The sequence below is a fragment of the Sus scrofa genome, chromosome 3, assembly GCF_054392235.1.
Source record: "Sus scrofa isolate SSC_HxYL_T2T_F1_AM1 chromosome 3, Sscrofa_HxYL_maternal_Yorkshire_Landrace_v2.0, whole genome shotgun sequence".
Lineage (NCBI taxonomy): Eukaryota > Metazoa > Chordata > Mammalia > Artiodactyla > Suidae > Sus > Sus scrofa.
This window is the reverse complement of record NC_139385.1, coordinates 29,550,008-29,565,723: the sequence shown is the minus strand read 5'-3', so window position 1 is coordinate 29,565,723 and position 15,716 is coordinate 29,550,008. Positions and strand designations below refer to the sequence as shown.

Sequence of the window (15,716 nt, the reverse complement as noted above, 5' to 3'; positions counted from 1 at the left end):
ACCACTATGAGGTACCACCTTACACCAGCCAGAATGGCTGTCATCAAAAAGTCTACAAACAATAAATGCTGGGGAGCTCCTGTCCTGGCTCAGTGATTTAACAAATCCATCTAGGAACCATGAGGTTGCAGGATTGATCCCTGGCCTTGATCAGTGGGTTAAGGATCTGGTGTTGCCATGAGCTGTGGTGTGGGTCGCAGATGGGTCTCGGATCCCGAGTTGCTGTGGCTCTGGCATAGGCCGGCGGCTACAGCTCCGATTAGACCCCTAGCCTGGGAACCTCCATGTGCCGAGGGTGCAGCCCTAAAAAGACAAAACAACAACAACAAAAAAAACAATAAATGCTGGAGAGGGTGTGGAGAAAGCTTATTACACTGTTGGTGGGAATGTAAATTGGTGCAACCACTGTGGAAAATAATATGGAGATTCCTCAGAAAACTAAAAACACAATTACCATATAATCCAGCAATCCCAATTCTAGGTATACATCTAGGAAAGAACCATAAATCTAAAAGATACCTGCACCTCAGTGTTCACCGCAAGATTCTACAATAGCCAAGACATGTAAACAACCTAAATGTCCCTCGACAGAGGAGTGGATCAAGAAGATGTGGTACATATACACAATGGAATATTACTTGGCCATGAAAAGGAAAGAAATAATGGCATTTGCAGCAACATGGCTGGACCCAGAAATTATCATGGTACGTGAAGTCGGTCAGACAGTGAGATACAACATCATATGCTATCACTTACATGTGGAATCTAAAAAAAGGTAACATGAACTTCTTTGCAGATCAGATATTGACTTACAGACTTTGAAGAATTTATGATTTCCAAAGGAGACAGGATGGGGGGTAGGGGGGGATAGGCTGGGGGTTTGGGATGGAAATGCTATAAAATTGGGTTGTGATGATTGTTGTACAACTACAAATGTAGTAAAATTCACTAAAAGAATACAGTGTATCAAGGTGATGTTTCTACCCAATAGAAAGAAATGCACCTCACAGTATGTGAGAGTCTTCATGTATAAGCCCTAGGACGACTGAGATCTTCCAATGAGTTTAAGAACAAAGTCTATGAAACAAAATTGGAATGAGTTCCTTGACCACATATGACATTTGGCTAGTTTAATAGTTTAAAAATGTCTGGTTTTCCTGCTTGTTTAGGTTTCTGACAAATTCTAAAAGCAATAAATTCAGTTTTGGGTATGGCATGTTCTATGCTCTTTTGATAGAGAAATGTGCTAAAAACGATAGCTGGTCACTTCAATATCATCACAATTCTAGGAAAGATACACTTTGCTATAAAATTATAAAAGTATACCTCAGTCACATCATTGGCTGAATTTGTAAATCCTGAATCCTGATTGGGGGGGTGGATCTATTGTATGTACCTTTTTTTTTTTTTGGCCGCACCACAGCATGTGGAGGTTCCCAGGCCAGGGACTGAACCTGAGCCACAGCAGTGACAATGTAAAATCCTAAACCTGCTGCACCACAAGGGAACTCCTATTCTGTGTATCTTAATTACGGTGTAAAATTAAGGATACTGAAATGATACATGAAGTATCTTAGTTTTAATGACAGGTTTATTTGTATTCAAAAATTGAAATCTGTGTAATTTTGGATGGTGTTTTTCTACTTCTTTGCATTTCCAGAACCTGGTTCAGTATATAGTCAGAACTCAGTAAGTTCTTTTTTTTTTTTTCCGCCTTCCTTTTTAGGGACACACTGGTGGCATATGGAAGTTCCCAGGCTAGGTGTCGAATCGGACACCTTAGCCACAGTAACAAGGGATCCAAGCCGTGTCTGTGGCCTACACCACAGCTCACGGCAAGCGAGGCCAGGATTTGGACTCGCCTCCTCATGGATACTAGTCAGATTTGTTTCCACTGTGCTACAATGGGAACTCCCAGTACGTTCTGACCATGATGCATGGCTTCTACGTTCTAAGGCCTTTTATATTTTTTTTGGCACCAAGACACAAAAGTCTTGGTGCCACTGTACCAATTTGAGGGGAGAGAGTTGTACTTTAAGCGCAAGGCTCTTTTCGGGGTACACGGGGAGTCTGGTGCACGACATGTTCTAATGGGACAATTGTCTAGTTAATATCTATCGCGATCATCTTGTGTGTGTGGCCTACACATAACAGGGTTACTTTAATGCGACCTGAATCTAGCATCTTTCATTTTAGTTGGTCAGACTAGGGAAAAAGGAGTATTTTAATTTTTAAAATCTACTAAAAATGTCAATAAATCAAGATCACAGCAGGGAGAAAGAAACAGCTCTTTTATGATTACTTCTTTGAAAACAGGTACTACCATTTAAAATTTTTTCATCCCTCATGGACTTGGGAGAATAGACTTGGGGTTGCCAAGGGGGAGGGGGCAGGGGGCGGGAGGGGGAGGGACGGGGAGTTCGGGGTTAATAGATGCAAACGACTGCCTGTGGAGGGGATAAGCAGTGAGATCCTGCTGTATAGCACCGGGAACTATAGCTAGTCACTTGCGATGGAACATGATGGAGGATAATGTGAGAAAAAGCATATACATATGGCTGAGTCACTTTGCTGTACAGGAGAAATTGACAGAACAGTGTAAATCAACTATAATGAATAAAATAAAAGTCTTAAATAAAATAAAAATTTTGCATCAAATTTAGGACAGTGTTTGCTGAGGGGAGGGCATGTAACCGAGGAGGGGTTATAGGGGGAGCCTTCACAGTGCTTAAGTGGATCCTTTTTTCAAGCTGGGTGAGTGTTCACGGTATTATTCTCTTGTACCTCTTTGCATAGCTTCACTTTTGCACAATTCTTTTTTTTTTTTTTTTCCTGGGCAGCATACATACGGAGTTCCCAGGCCAGGGATCAGATCTAAGCCACAGGTGGGACCTAAGCTACAGATGCAGCAAAGCTGGGTCCTTCAACACCCAGTGCTGACCAGGGATCGAACCTGTGTCCTGGTGCTTCAGAGACACTGAGAATCCCATTGCACCTTGGCAGGAACGCCACGATTCATTTTTTTTTTTTAAGAAAAAAGTGAAAAATTATGTATACTATTCACAGCTTTCTTTTGTTTCACATACTGGACCACTTACATCCAGGACACTTCACCCAGGGTGAAGAGAGAGATTTCTCTCATCATAGCAGATTTTATGTGTTGAGAAAGCTTAGAGAAAGTAAAAATCAACTTCCACACCTTCCCAATGGTTTTTTTTTTTGCTTTTTAGGGCCACACCCACGGCATATTGGAAGTTCCCAGACTAGGGATGGAAACGGAGCTACAGCTGCTCGCCTACACCACAGCCACAGCAACACGTCTAACACCTACACCACAGCTCATGGCAATGCCCGATCCTGAACCCACTGAACGAGGCCAGGGACCGAACCTGCATCCTCATGGATACTAGTCGGGTTCATTAACCACTGAGCCATAAAGGGAACTCCTCCCAATGGTTCTTTATTCTCAAAAAAGTCTCTTATGCGATGTTAAACATTGCTCTTAATTGCAAATGTTATTTCAGTGGAACAGGATTGGTACAACGGCAGCGACATGCCACACCCCAAAGGCGACTCTCCCGGCTGAGTAAATACCTCGATTTCCTGTAACTGCTCCTGATTGGTTGTGTACATCTGCTGAAGAGAATCCTCCAACTCTGTGTTCCGATCCAGCAAGGTCTTCCCAAGCTCAGCCGCAAGCTGGAGATCTAGCACAACAGGTAAAGCTCAGAAAAGCACAAACGATTCCACTTCAACATCTTATATAACCCAGTTCTTAAAATAAGAATGAACCAAGACCCAACCTAACATATAAAGTTGAAGTCAGATCCCAGAGGAAGGTGGAAATGGCACAGAAGGAAACCTGGGTTCTACTCAAAATTCAGCTGAATTGGGGCCTTTTACCAGGTAACGTACTGGGTACCCTTACTTGTTAAGACGTGAAGGACAGAGATCTACTTTCTGGAGGTGCATTCATTAGTTTAGCAAGGATCGTTCAGCACTGCGATGCCTAAGATCATAATTATTTGCTTACGGACTGGACTTAATCATGTGATGGTTGTCTACTTTTTTGGATGGACGGTTAAGCCAAAGTAGTCTTTCCACACTCTCTAAAGTTCCCATGAATCTGACAGCTGTGAGAGCAACGCTCAAAGTAAAGTGTGTTCTGGAGTTCCTGTTGAGGCACAGTGGAAAAGAATCCAACTAGGAAGTAGGAGATTGCAGGTTCAATCCCTGGCCTCGTTCAGTGGGTGAAGGATCCAGCGTTGCTGTGGCTGTGGTGTAGGCCGGCGGCTACAGCTCTGATCGGACCCCTAGCCTGGGAACCTCCATGTGCTGTGGTGCGGCCCTAAAAGGCAAAAAACAAACAAACAAACAAACAAACAAAAAGCAAGCAAGCAAGAAAGCCAAGTGTGTTGTGTTGTGATAGGTCCTGGCCTCCTAAAGGGACTAAACGTTTAGTCAAGAAAAGGGAAAAAGCATCAGTGATGAGAACACTGCCTCTGATCTCTCTCATTTTTCTTCCCGTTTCTCTCCATGCCCTTCTCCAGGATGAACAAACCAGATGCATAGAGCAACAGTAGTTTGTGTGGTAACTCAGGTCGTAGCTTATACTTTCATTTAACACAGAACCATGTCTATTTAAACCTCATTTTTCAATGCTGTCTTCATAGGCATATATGCACCTAAGACAGGATTTGTATTATATACAATCCTAGAAATAAAAATTTAGTGATACAAAAAGGGACAACAGGAGTTCCCATCGTGGCTCAGCGGTTGAGGAACCCCACTAGTATCCATGAGGATGTAGGTTCGATCCCTGTCCTTGGTCAGTGGGTTAAGGATCCGGCGTTGCTGTGAGCTGTGGTGTAGCTCGAAGATGGGGCTCAGATCCCACGTTGCTGTGGCTGTGGTGTAGGCCGGCAGCTGTAGCTCTGACTGGATCCCTAGCCTGGGAACCTCCATATGCTGCAAGTGTGGCCCTTAAAAGACAAAAGACAAAAAAAAAAAAAAACCAAAACGTGGCAGGGGGGTGACAACAGTTCTAATATAGGTAACTAAGCACTTACCTGCATAGTAAATGTCACAGAGCCATCTTTTGATATAGTGGGAAATGCCCTGAATTGAATCTGGGGTCTTGTCTCGACTGCCATTTACCAGGTGAACCCTTTGAATATAATGACTTTATTTATTTTTGCTTTTTAGGGCTGTACCTGCCGCATATGAAAGTTCCTGGGCCAGGGGTCAAATTGGAGCTGCAGCTGAAGCCTACACCACAGCCACAGCCACACCGGATCCTTAACCCACTGAGTGAGGCCAGGGATCCTCCCAGAGATAATATCGGGTCCTGACCGAGAACTCCAAAAAGCCCTGCTTTCTTAACTCCCCCACATCAAGAGGAGACATCAGACAGCAAATAAGGAAACTTGCAAACTGTGAGAAACACTAGTCGTCCACACAGTCAGTGACATCAGACATGGTTCTGGGCACTGTGGACATAAGAATAAACTCAGCTAAAAAATCCTCTGCTCTCATGGTGCTTATTATCCTCTCCTGGAAGAAAGAGCAGGACAAAATACACACTAGGCAGCAACAAGTGCTCGAGAGAAAAAAAACAAAGCATGGAAGGCAGCAGGAAGAGTGTGGGTGTGGCAGGTTGAAATTTAAGAACAAGAGACAATGGTGGCTCAAGAAGTGAAGGAAGTGGATGAATGACCCAGGTAGATCTATTCAGGGGACCAGCCTTCTAGGCACAGGCGAAACAAGAGCAAAGACCTTGGGAGGACGTATGACCGGAGTTAATGAGGAGGTCAAGATGGCTCAAGCAGAGTGTGAGTGAGTGTGAGTGTGTGAGTGTGTGTGTTGGCCTGGGGCAGTAGGAGACAAAGAGGGGCTCCAAGGTTGGCCAGCTTGTCAGGGCCTAAGGTCAAGAATTGATTTTTAGAGCTCTCGTCATGGCTCAGTGGAAATGAATCTGACTAGCATCCATGAGGACGCAGGTTCGATCCCTAGCCTCGCTCTGTGGGTTAAGGACCCGGTGTTGCTGTGAGCTGTGGCGTAGGACATGGGTTTCAGCTCCAATTCGACCCCTAGCCCAGGAACCTCCATAGGCCGTGGGCGTGGCCCTAAAAAGACAAAAAGAAAAAAAAGAATTGGTTTTCAGGTTTTCACTCTGAGTGAAATGGAACCTAGTGAAGACTCTTGACAGGACGACCCCGGCGGTTGTGTAAACAGACTGAAAGGGAAGACAGTGGCATTGGGGTGACAGGATATTGCGGTCATCTGGGTGAGAGATGACGGTGGCTTAGCCTAGAGCGGCAGAGATGGAAAGAAGTGCGGGATTCTGACTATGTTTTGAAAGTGGAACTGGAAGGATGGTTATGATTAACACATATTGATATGGGATATGGTGTGTGAGAAAGAAAAGAAACCTCTGGGTTTGGGGAGAATACACAAATGATCTATTTTATTTTATTTTTTATTATAGTTGATTTACAATGTTCTGTCAATTTTGGCTGTAAAGTGAGCCAGTTTTGTGTGTGTGTGTGTGTGTGTGTGTGTGTGTGTGTGTGTGTGTATTCTTTTTCTCACATTATCCTCCAACAAAGGATCTATTTTATTTTATTTTATTTTTTGGTCTTTTTGCCTTTTGAGGGCTGCACCCACAGCACATAGAGGTTCCTCAGGCTAGGGGTCCAATCAGAGCTGCAGCTGCTGGCCTGTACCACAGCCACAGCAATGCAGGCTCCGAGCCTCCATCTGGGACCTATACCACAGCTCATGGCAACACTGGATCCTTCACCCACTGAGTGAGGCCAGGGATCGAACCTGCAACCTCATGGTTCCTAGTCAGATTTGTTAACCACTGAGCCATGACGGGAACTCCAAAGGATCTATTTTAGAAAGGGAGATCTCTGAGGAGACGTGACAGCTAGAGCTTGAAGGATGAGGACCTCACCATGAGAAAGGCAGGCAGAGGCCCAGAGGCAGGAGAGAACCTGGCACACTCTACAGCCTGACAGAGAGCCAGTGTGAGTGGCGTGAGGGAGGCTGGAGAAGCAGGCAGGGATCGAGTCATGCACAGTTTCACAGGCCATGGTAAAGAGAATGCACTCTTTTTTTTTTTTTGGCAGCCCTGCAGCATGTGGAGTTCCCAGGCCAGGGATCAGATCCGAGCCCCAGTTGTGACCTACAGATTCTTTAACCCACACTGCCAGGCCGAGGCTTGAACCTGCATCCTGGTGCTGCAGAAATGCCACTGATCCCTTTGAGCCACAGTGGGAACTCCAAGACAATCTGAATTTTATTTTACCTATGATGTAAAGTCATTTCACTTAGTGTGGAAAAATATACTTATTATGAAAACAGGGACACTCACCACATGTGAATTGTAAAAAATGTTTAGAGGTTAACAAATAAGGTTTAACCTGTATTCATTATGACCTAGATATTAAAACCTTACCTAGAGCATGACACTGTAAATCAACTATATGTTTTTTTTTTTCTTTTTACGGCCACACCTGAAGCATGTGGAGGTTCCCAGGCTAGGGGTCCAATCGGAACTGCAGCTGCCGGCCTACACCACAGCCACAGCAACCCGGGATCCGAGTTACATCTGCAGCCTACATCACAGTTCATGGCAACACCAGATCCTTACCTCACTGAGCAAGGCTAGGGTTGGAACCCACATCCTCGTGGATACTAGTCAGATTTGTTTCTGCTACGCCAATGGGAACTCCCTAAATCAACTATGTTTTAATTTAATTTTTTGGTCTTTTTTTTTTTGCCTTTTCTAGGGCCACTTCCCACGGCATATGGAGGTTCCCAGGCTAGGGGTCTAATTGGAGCTGTAGCCACCGGCCTCCACCAGAGCCACAGCAACGCAGGATCCGAGCCGAGTCTGCGACCTACACCACAGCTCCCGGCAACACCGGATCCTTAACCCACTGAGAAGGCCAGGGATCGAACCTACAATCTCATGGTTCCTAGTCGGATTTGTTAACCACTGCGCCACAACGGGAACTCCACTATATTTTAACTTAAAAAAAAACAAAAAAAAGATTGATAGGAAAAAAACCCCTTAACCTAGAATTAGTGGTAACGGGAAAGCAACAACTTTTGCTACCTGGCACTGTCCGTTTGAGAGTATAATTAGCATTGTACTTGGTTAGTTTCTCCTGAGAAAACAAAGCAGCAAAATCCACCACATACCACTCTAGCTCATTTCAAAACATTTTACACCCTTTTAAAATAAAACAGAATGCTGTTGGTAGAGAGCTGTTAAGATACATTCTTTTGTGATTTACATATTAACAATGTCTATTAATGTACCTAAGGTTTTGGATACCAAGGCTATGAAATAACAGCCTGTATTCACAAGACAGAGAACCCTTGCCAACTGCGCAAAGCATTTAAGAGACATTAATTTTTTTTTTCTTTCTTTTTTTTTTTTTTTTTTTTTTGGCAGAGCCCGTAGCATGTTCCCCAGGCAGGGATCAAGCCTGCAGCAACAAACAGCGGTGACAACGCTGAATCCTTAACCGCTGTGCCACAAGGGAACTCCAAGGGACATTCATTTTTATATCTTTTCAAGGTAGTTAGCCCACATTTTCCACCAAGAAGCACAAAGATGCTAAGCAGCCTGACAAAATCTAGGTGGTGAGTCACAAGCAAAAGAGAAAACACTGTCCACAGATGTCAACGTTCCCCCCTCACGATTCTCTATGACCCACGTGCCCACAGTTTTAAGTCTATGGGCTGCGATGTTCACACATTTCTTTGCTTAAGGTGGAGGTTTCACATTCTCCTAGTTGAGGTAGTTTATCTTTCATGTGTTTTTGCAGATGGCAAGGGGAAATTAGAGCTGAGCTCAGCTACTGCCTGAGCTGCCAGGGAAAACACATACAACCCCAGGCAAGTTAATATCTTGTTTTTACTAAGGGCAAAAGGAACTACGTGGGGCTGAGATGTTCCGGAAATAATTATTTTGTACTCACAGGCTGTGTAACATGTATACACAGCCCCGCGTAGGAGCCATCACGCTGAATTATTAAGGACAAAGCATGTAAACATCACCCAGACATCACTCAAGTCTCTCCTGGCCTCTGATAAAGTGGTGAGTAATCCCCCCCTGGGAAGGACCAGAGACTCACCAAAGATAATCTTTTTTTTTTTTTTTTGTATTTTTAGGGCTGTGCCCGCGGCATATGGAGGGACCCAGGCTAGGGGTCAAATCAGAGCTTTAGCTGCCGGCCTACACCAGAGCCACAGCAACACGGGATCCGAGCTGCATCTGCGACCTACACCCACAGCTCACGGCAACGCTGGATCCTTTAACCCACTGAGCGAGGCCAGGGATCGAACCTTCGTCCTCATGGGTGCGAGTCAGATTTGTTTCCACTGAGCCACGACAGGAACTCCCTCACCAAAGATATTCTTAACTAGCTGATCCCAGGAGTTCCTGCCATGGCTCAGCGGTAATGAACCTGACTCGGATCCATGAGGATGCAGGTTCAATCCCTGGCCCCACTCAGTGGGTTAAGGATCTGGTGTCGCCAGGAGCTATGGTGTACGCCAGCAGCTGTAGCTTCCATTCGACCCCTAGTGTGGGAACTTCTATAAGCCTCAGGTGCAGCCCTAAAAAGCAAAAACAAACAAAACAAAACACGCTGAGCCCCAGAAGCCAGACTAACTTGAGACTACCGTCAACTACTTTCATACACTTAGGAAACTACCTATGCTACTTAATACTTTCCTGCTCCTGCTGCTGCAAAAAGAGATGCCGAGTATAGCACTCTTCCGGCAAACAGCAAACAGAAGAATCTGAGACTTGTCCTGATCGCAATCCTTATTTCCAGTTAAACTAAGCCCCAGCCTGGCTCAGTAACCTGAAGTCTCAGCCTCCTACATATTTCATAGGATGTTTAAGGATAGAATTCGGGCAAAACAAGTCTCAACTACAAGAAAGCATCTGTGAAGTCACACTGTATAATAGGACATTACTTCATCTGTTAGTTTAAAGACAAGAGTCTTTTTTGGTCTTTAAAAAAAAAAAAAAACAAAAAAAAACCCAACGCTCACTTCCTGTTGTGTTAGCATCTGGCTTCCATAACCAAAAGGAGCCCAAACCTGGCAGTAAGCCCAAGAAGGTTTTTTAAATAACTAGGGGGGGAATGGGAGAATATTCAATGTCCTTTATTTATATTTTTAATTAATACACCAAAGAAAAGGAAACAATATAGTTTTGAAGCCTTATGCACCTGTTTAACTCACTTTGCAAAAAGGATTTTCATTAAGAGATTGTCTTTTCTAAATCCTAGTGAACCGGCATAGGCAGTCACTAAAAATACCACAGATTTACTGCAGACTTGAGAACTGCAACCTTTCAATACCTTCATGTTTCATATTCTTCTGCTAATCAGTCTTTGCAAGTGATGACAGTCTATTTTAACAGTGTGAACTGTTAACTTCAAACCGATACTCTACTCAGCCCTATGCCTTCGGCAAAAAATTAGCGCTAGCAGTCAAGAGATTTTTTTTTTTTTTAAAGATCTTCCTCCCAGAATTCTGAAATCTTTATATTCCACTGCTATTACCTTTCTCTTATTTTACTTTGGTGTTTTCAAAAACCCAAGGACATCGTATTCCCATGTTAGCTGGAGTGTCCAGCAGTAATCCAATAACGTTAAGGCTGAAAGCTTTTGCTGTTACAAAACCAAATGCGTCATTTGGTGAGGCTTCTGTGTAACTCCTGTTGCCAACGTTACTATAATTGGGAAAGCAAAAAACCCGGAATATAAACATCCAGAAAAATGATGGTGTCAGTTTTAATGACCCTCCAGACAGTGATTCAGCAAATTAGTTGCTCACATGGAACAAACGTACTCATCTTGAAAAGAAATAGCAGACTTAGGATGCATTTAAACTAAGACTTCATCTGCTGAACCACAGAGCAGAAACCCGAATCCTTATTTGAAGCTTGCACAGCTCACCAAAGGACAATTATAACAGCAGCTCTTCCAAAAGAAAACCCAGTCTCTGAAGTCTTTCCACCTTGTTCTCTGGGACACATTTCAAAGCAGGCACCATCATTACCTGCACAGGAGGCTCCTGCTGTCCCAGAAAGGATCTGACCCACAAGAGATCATTGTCAGTATTCTTACTGCGCCAACTTAGCCCTCTGACAAAAGGCGGTCTCATCATCAAAGCGTTTTGGAAAAGCAAAGGGTTTTCTCCTTCTGCCTGCACACAGCTTTGCAGGTTTCCAACAAGGTAATGGTAAACCAGAGCCTTCTGAGGTTAGAAGCTTTCAGTAATTTTACTTTATTATTATTATTATTTTTTTGTCTTTTTGCTATTTCTAGGGCCGTTCCCGCGGCATACGGAGGTTTCCAGGCTAGGGGTCGAATCGGAGCTGTAGCCACTGGCCTACACCAGAGCCACAGCAACGTGGGATCCAAGCCGAGTCTGCAACCCACACCACAGTTCATGGCAACGCTGGATCCTTAACCCACTGAGCAAGGCCAGGGATCGAACCCACAACTTCATGGTTCCCAGTCGGATTCGTTAACCACTGCGCCACGATGGGAACTCCAATCCAGTCTATTTAAATGATGCCTCCATGTGCGAAAGGGAAGAAAACACTGTAGTTCTATGACTTTGAGAACAGGATCTTAGAAAGCTGTTTCAGCAGCTCTTTCCAAACACGGCTCTCTCCGGAAAATTAACAGTGAAGATGTTAAAAAAGGGACAGATGTGTGCACTGCATAAAATCCCATTAGATCTGCTTCTCCAACTGTTGAAGACGTCAGACCTGCTCCCAAACTTTATTCAGCAGCAAGTATCTAGGGAGGGGTCACCCTGCCAGGCTGTGTGGTGGGCACACACCAGGAGGCAGCAGCATCTCTACTCAAGAGATTCCTAGATGGTCCACTTCATGAGTAGGATCCTGTCTACACTACTGTGTGGACAGACTCTGTGGCTCCACTGCCTAGATGACACAGAGCAGATAACAAAAAGCTTTGAGAAATTAACAAATTAAAAAAATCCGTGAGAGGGATGGACTGGGGGTTTGGGATTGGCATATGCACACAGAGGTATATGGACTGATTGGCCAGTGGGGACCTGCCGGATAGCACAGAGAACTCTGCCTGATATTCCGTACTAATCTATGTGGGAAAAGAATCTGAAAGAGAATGAAAACGTGTGTATATGTATAACTGAATCTCTTTTTTTGCAGCAGAAATGATCACAGCCTTGTAAATCGACTATACGGCAATAAAACTTAAACATGGGAAAAAAAACCAAAAAACAACAGTGGGGGAAAGAAATCAGCTGAAAGTTTAGGAGTTCTCTAACATATAACTTATTGAAATTGGAACAAAGATATCCTTCTGTTCACATGGCAGCCTTCATTCTTCTCCAGGCCGTATTCACAGTTGGGACTATTGGAATTTCATATCTATTCCTGCCCCACACACTTGGTTATGACATAGAGGGTTATGTCAAAGTCCACTGTGGTAACAGATGTAAACGTCCTTTGAAAAGCATCGAACAAATTCCAAACGCAAACTGGCACTGAGGAAGTTTGGACCTGTGCCCTTTAGGGTTTCACGGAACTTGAACATCTGATGACTTTGTTTTGATCAGAGGTTAAAGAGTGTTGCATCGCACCCTAAAATGTGGCATCTGCTTCTCAGCAGACTGAAGTATGACAATCAGCTGTTCCTAACGACCTCCCACAAGGCGAAAGGGCAGTGTGGGCTAAGGCACCTGAGAGAAGAGAGCCATGAAAACAGGGATCTTGTTTGAGTGTCGGGATGAGCTTCTACTACCTGCTAAGTATTATGCTAGATTCAAACCAACCAACCAACCAACCTACCAGCCTGTACAGATCTACGCCTTCTAAACACAGTAAAAAAATACTTAGCTTTGATTACAGGATGAACTGCGGAATGTATTATAGGGGAATGCTGCAAGTGCACAGTGGTTGCCTCATAAATCCTGGAGAAAGTATCAAACTAGGCCATCAACCCTTAGGGGGAATTCTGAAAACAGGTTAAAATGTAAGACAAATGTGCCTTGTGGACCTTGTGAATATGATGGCAAATACGGCATGCACTGCAGCCACTGAAGAGCTTCGACTATATAAGCATAACGGTGAACTCCTGCGACTGTCCACTCCATACTGATGTAAGAAATTATCTCCCCCCTCCCAAAGAGCTCCTTATGTTCCTTTTCTAAGTATGAGTCATTTAAGCCCATATTCCCCAGCCCCCAAGTTCAATGGTTAGCATGAACAAACAATCACGGTCATTTAATAGTCAACTACATGAGGTGTTAATTTTTTGTGCCAGTTTAGAGCTGAAAAAGCTGATGTGCACAGCATTGCTGAAACAGAAGAGGCCTGGAGAAAAAAACAAAAAAACAAAAAACAAAAAACCCACAACTCCTGAGGAGTATTCAGCATCCAGGATGAGGGCTGAGAAAGTTTGCTTTGGAGTTTGGAGTGGAACCCTAGCTCCCCCAACAGCAGTACTCAGTACTTCTTTGCCATAGCACTGCCCTATGAAATGAGCGAGCACCTGTGTGAAGGGGCCTGTTAGCGTCTGGCACACCAACAGCTTCCCCAGTTGCAAGTCCCTGCTATTAAGAGGCAAAAAACTGGCATTGGCTCCAAAGTGAAGGCCCCTCTAAGGTGTCTCTCTGGAGACAAGAAATCCAAGACAGGCTAGGGCCTGTTTTAAACGAACACCTGTTTTTAACTAGAAAGCAAGGGTGCAAATTGAAGGAAGGGGAATACCGCTGAAGTGCCCTCAAGTCATGTCCCTTGCATCTGGTGAACACAAGCAAAAATTTTCCCGCAACTGAAAAAGCCGTAAAACAGGTGGTGAAGAGATAAGGTTTGGGCAGAGGCTACGACGACTCCCCAGTCTGAGTGTGTGGCTTCATAAATACGTGCTCCCCCACTTAATCTGGAGGAAGGCACTTGGCAGCGTTAGTCTCCGCTTTGCCCATCTGGAAAATGGGGATAACACAAGTTACTCTCTCGCGGAGTTATGGTGCCCATCGAATGTGTGAAAAGGGCTAGACAAGGTTCCTGCCACCTGCAGCAGCTCACACTTGGCACCGACTGTGTTTTCTCCCGGAGGCGGAGAGGCAGCAGGGGCCCCTGAGCCCAGCAAGGGCTCCCCTCTCTGCTCCGAGTAATGCCATGGGGATTAAATCAGTTAATCTGGGGAAAGCGCGTCAAACGGTGCCTGGCGCCCAGCTAGCAGGAGGGGTGATGATGGTGATGCTGATATTGGTACCTGCGCAGAAGCCCGAGTCCCGCGCAGCGCAGTTCCCCGGGGCGGGATGGGCAGGCGCGACAGTCCCAACACCAGGTGAGCGCCAGACCTTCCCTGCACTTGGCATCTGTTGGCCCCGAGGAAAAGCAACTTTTTAAGTTTCGCGGCGGGAGAAGCCGTGAGCCGGCAGCGCCCCGGCCAGGCCCTGCCAGGCGACCGCGCCCTCACCTTGCTGGAGGTCCTGGTGGTCGTACCACGGCTCGTCCTCCTTCATCTCAAACTCCTCCACCAGGTTTTCCGCCAGCATCTCGGCCGGCTCTTCCGGGGGCAGCGGCCCCCGCCGCCGCCGGCCCGCCTCAGCCGCTGCCCCGGGCTTTCCGCCGGCCCCTCCGCCCTCGGCCAGAGCCGCCCTCGGGCGGGACGCGCCGCCGCCCTGGCTCTGCCGCGCAGTCCGACCACAGCTAGCCGCCGCTGCCGCCGCGGGGCGGCTCGCAGCGCAAGCCTCGGACCGGCTTTCCGACTCGCCTCGCGCAGCTCAAAGAGTCCCAACGGCCAGCGCCCAGGCGCTAGCGCCCCGGCCGGCGCCCAGAGCCGGCTCCTCACGCCGCAGCCCGGCCCAACGTGGCACTTTGGCAGAACCCTCCCCGATCTGGGCTGCGATTCAAACCCCCGGCGGCGCCTCAGCCAATCGCGAGAGGGATGTCGGCCGAGCGGCAGCGACATCGTCCAATCCCGTCTCACTGCAGTCCCGCGGTTCGGCGGGTTTCAAGGGCAAGCAGCCAATGGGAACTCCGGGGGAAACAAAGAAGGCGGGAAAAGGGGAAGGGGTGCGGCCGAAGGTCCCGCCCCTCTCTGCTTTGAGTAGCTACTGGGCGTATTCGCGTTACACAGGTGTGGATGTGGCGGCCTCAGCGGCCACTGTGGTGGGTGTCGGGCGCGCTGGCCAGTGGACTGGCTGCGTGGGCGTGAGGGGCGGGAGTCTGGCCTCGGAGCATAAGGCAGTTGCTGGCAGGCGGCGTGAAGGGTTCCGGGATCCTGAGATCCGCTGTCCCGCCGGCCTCTGCTGGTCTTTTCACGCCCAGATTTGGTCTCCTCTACGCAGAGAAATTGAGGGTCGGTCGAAAGTTTAGGGCTGTTAGCTATTTTCTCCTTGATATCTGAGTACAATCAGCTGAGGATTGTACTCACTCCCCCTGAAACGGTGAGCCTCAGACCCACTTGAGTATCTGGGGACAAACAGGAACCGGTGCAGTTGACGGTAACTTAGCCTTAAAAAAAAAAGAAAGAAAGAAATTGCAGGCATTTTTGCATACTTTTAAAAAGATTCACAGATCACAGGACTCTGGAGTCATAATGTTAACACCTGCAGAGAATGCAGTCGAGTGTTCACTGCCAGCAGAGCAGTGAACACTCGTCTCCAAAGACAAT

The 15,716-nt window shown here is 46.3% G+C and overlaps 1 protein-coding gene across 3 annotated transcripts in view; it reads right to left on the bottom strand.

Moving 5' to 3' along the window:
* Window positions 1–14,911, bottom strand: part of CDR2 (cerebellar degeneration related protein 2) — a 37,880-nt gene extending 22,969 nt beyond the window's left edge. Inside the window, exons 1-3 of one of the 3 annotated variants that reach the window (XM_085017357.1) lie at window positions 14,787–14,911; window positions 14,517–14,749; window positions 3,595–3,707 (exon numbers count right to left, since the gene is read on the bottom strand). In XM_085017357.1, the coding sequence (XP_084873483.1) occupies window positions 3,595–3,707; window positions 14,517–14,595 (192 nt within the window). In that variant the 5' untranslated portion in view covers window positions 14,596–14,749; window positions 14,787–14,911. Of the gene's footprint in view, window positions 1–3,594; window positions 3,708–14,516 lie in introns of all 3 variants that reach the window. The other 2 variants (XM_021086479.2, XM_021086480.2) reach the window with 2 other exon arrangements.
* Window positions 14,912–15,716: the final 805 nt, after the last annotated feature.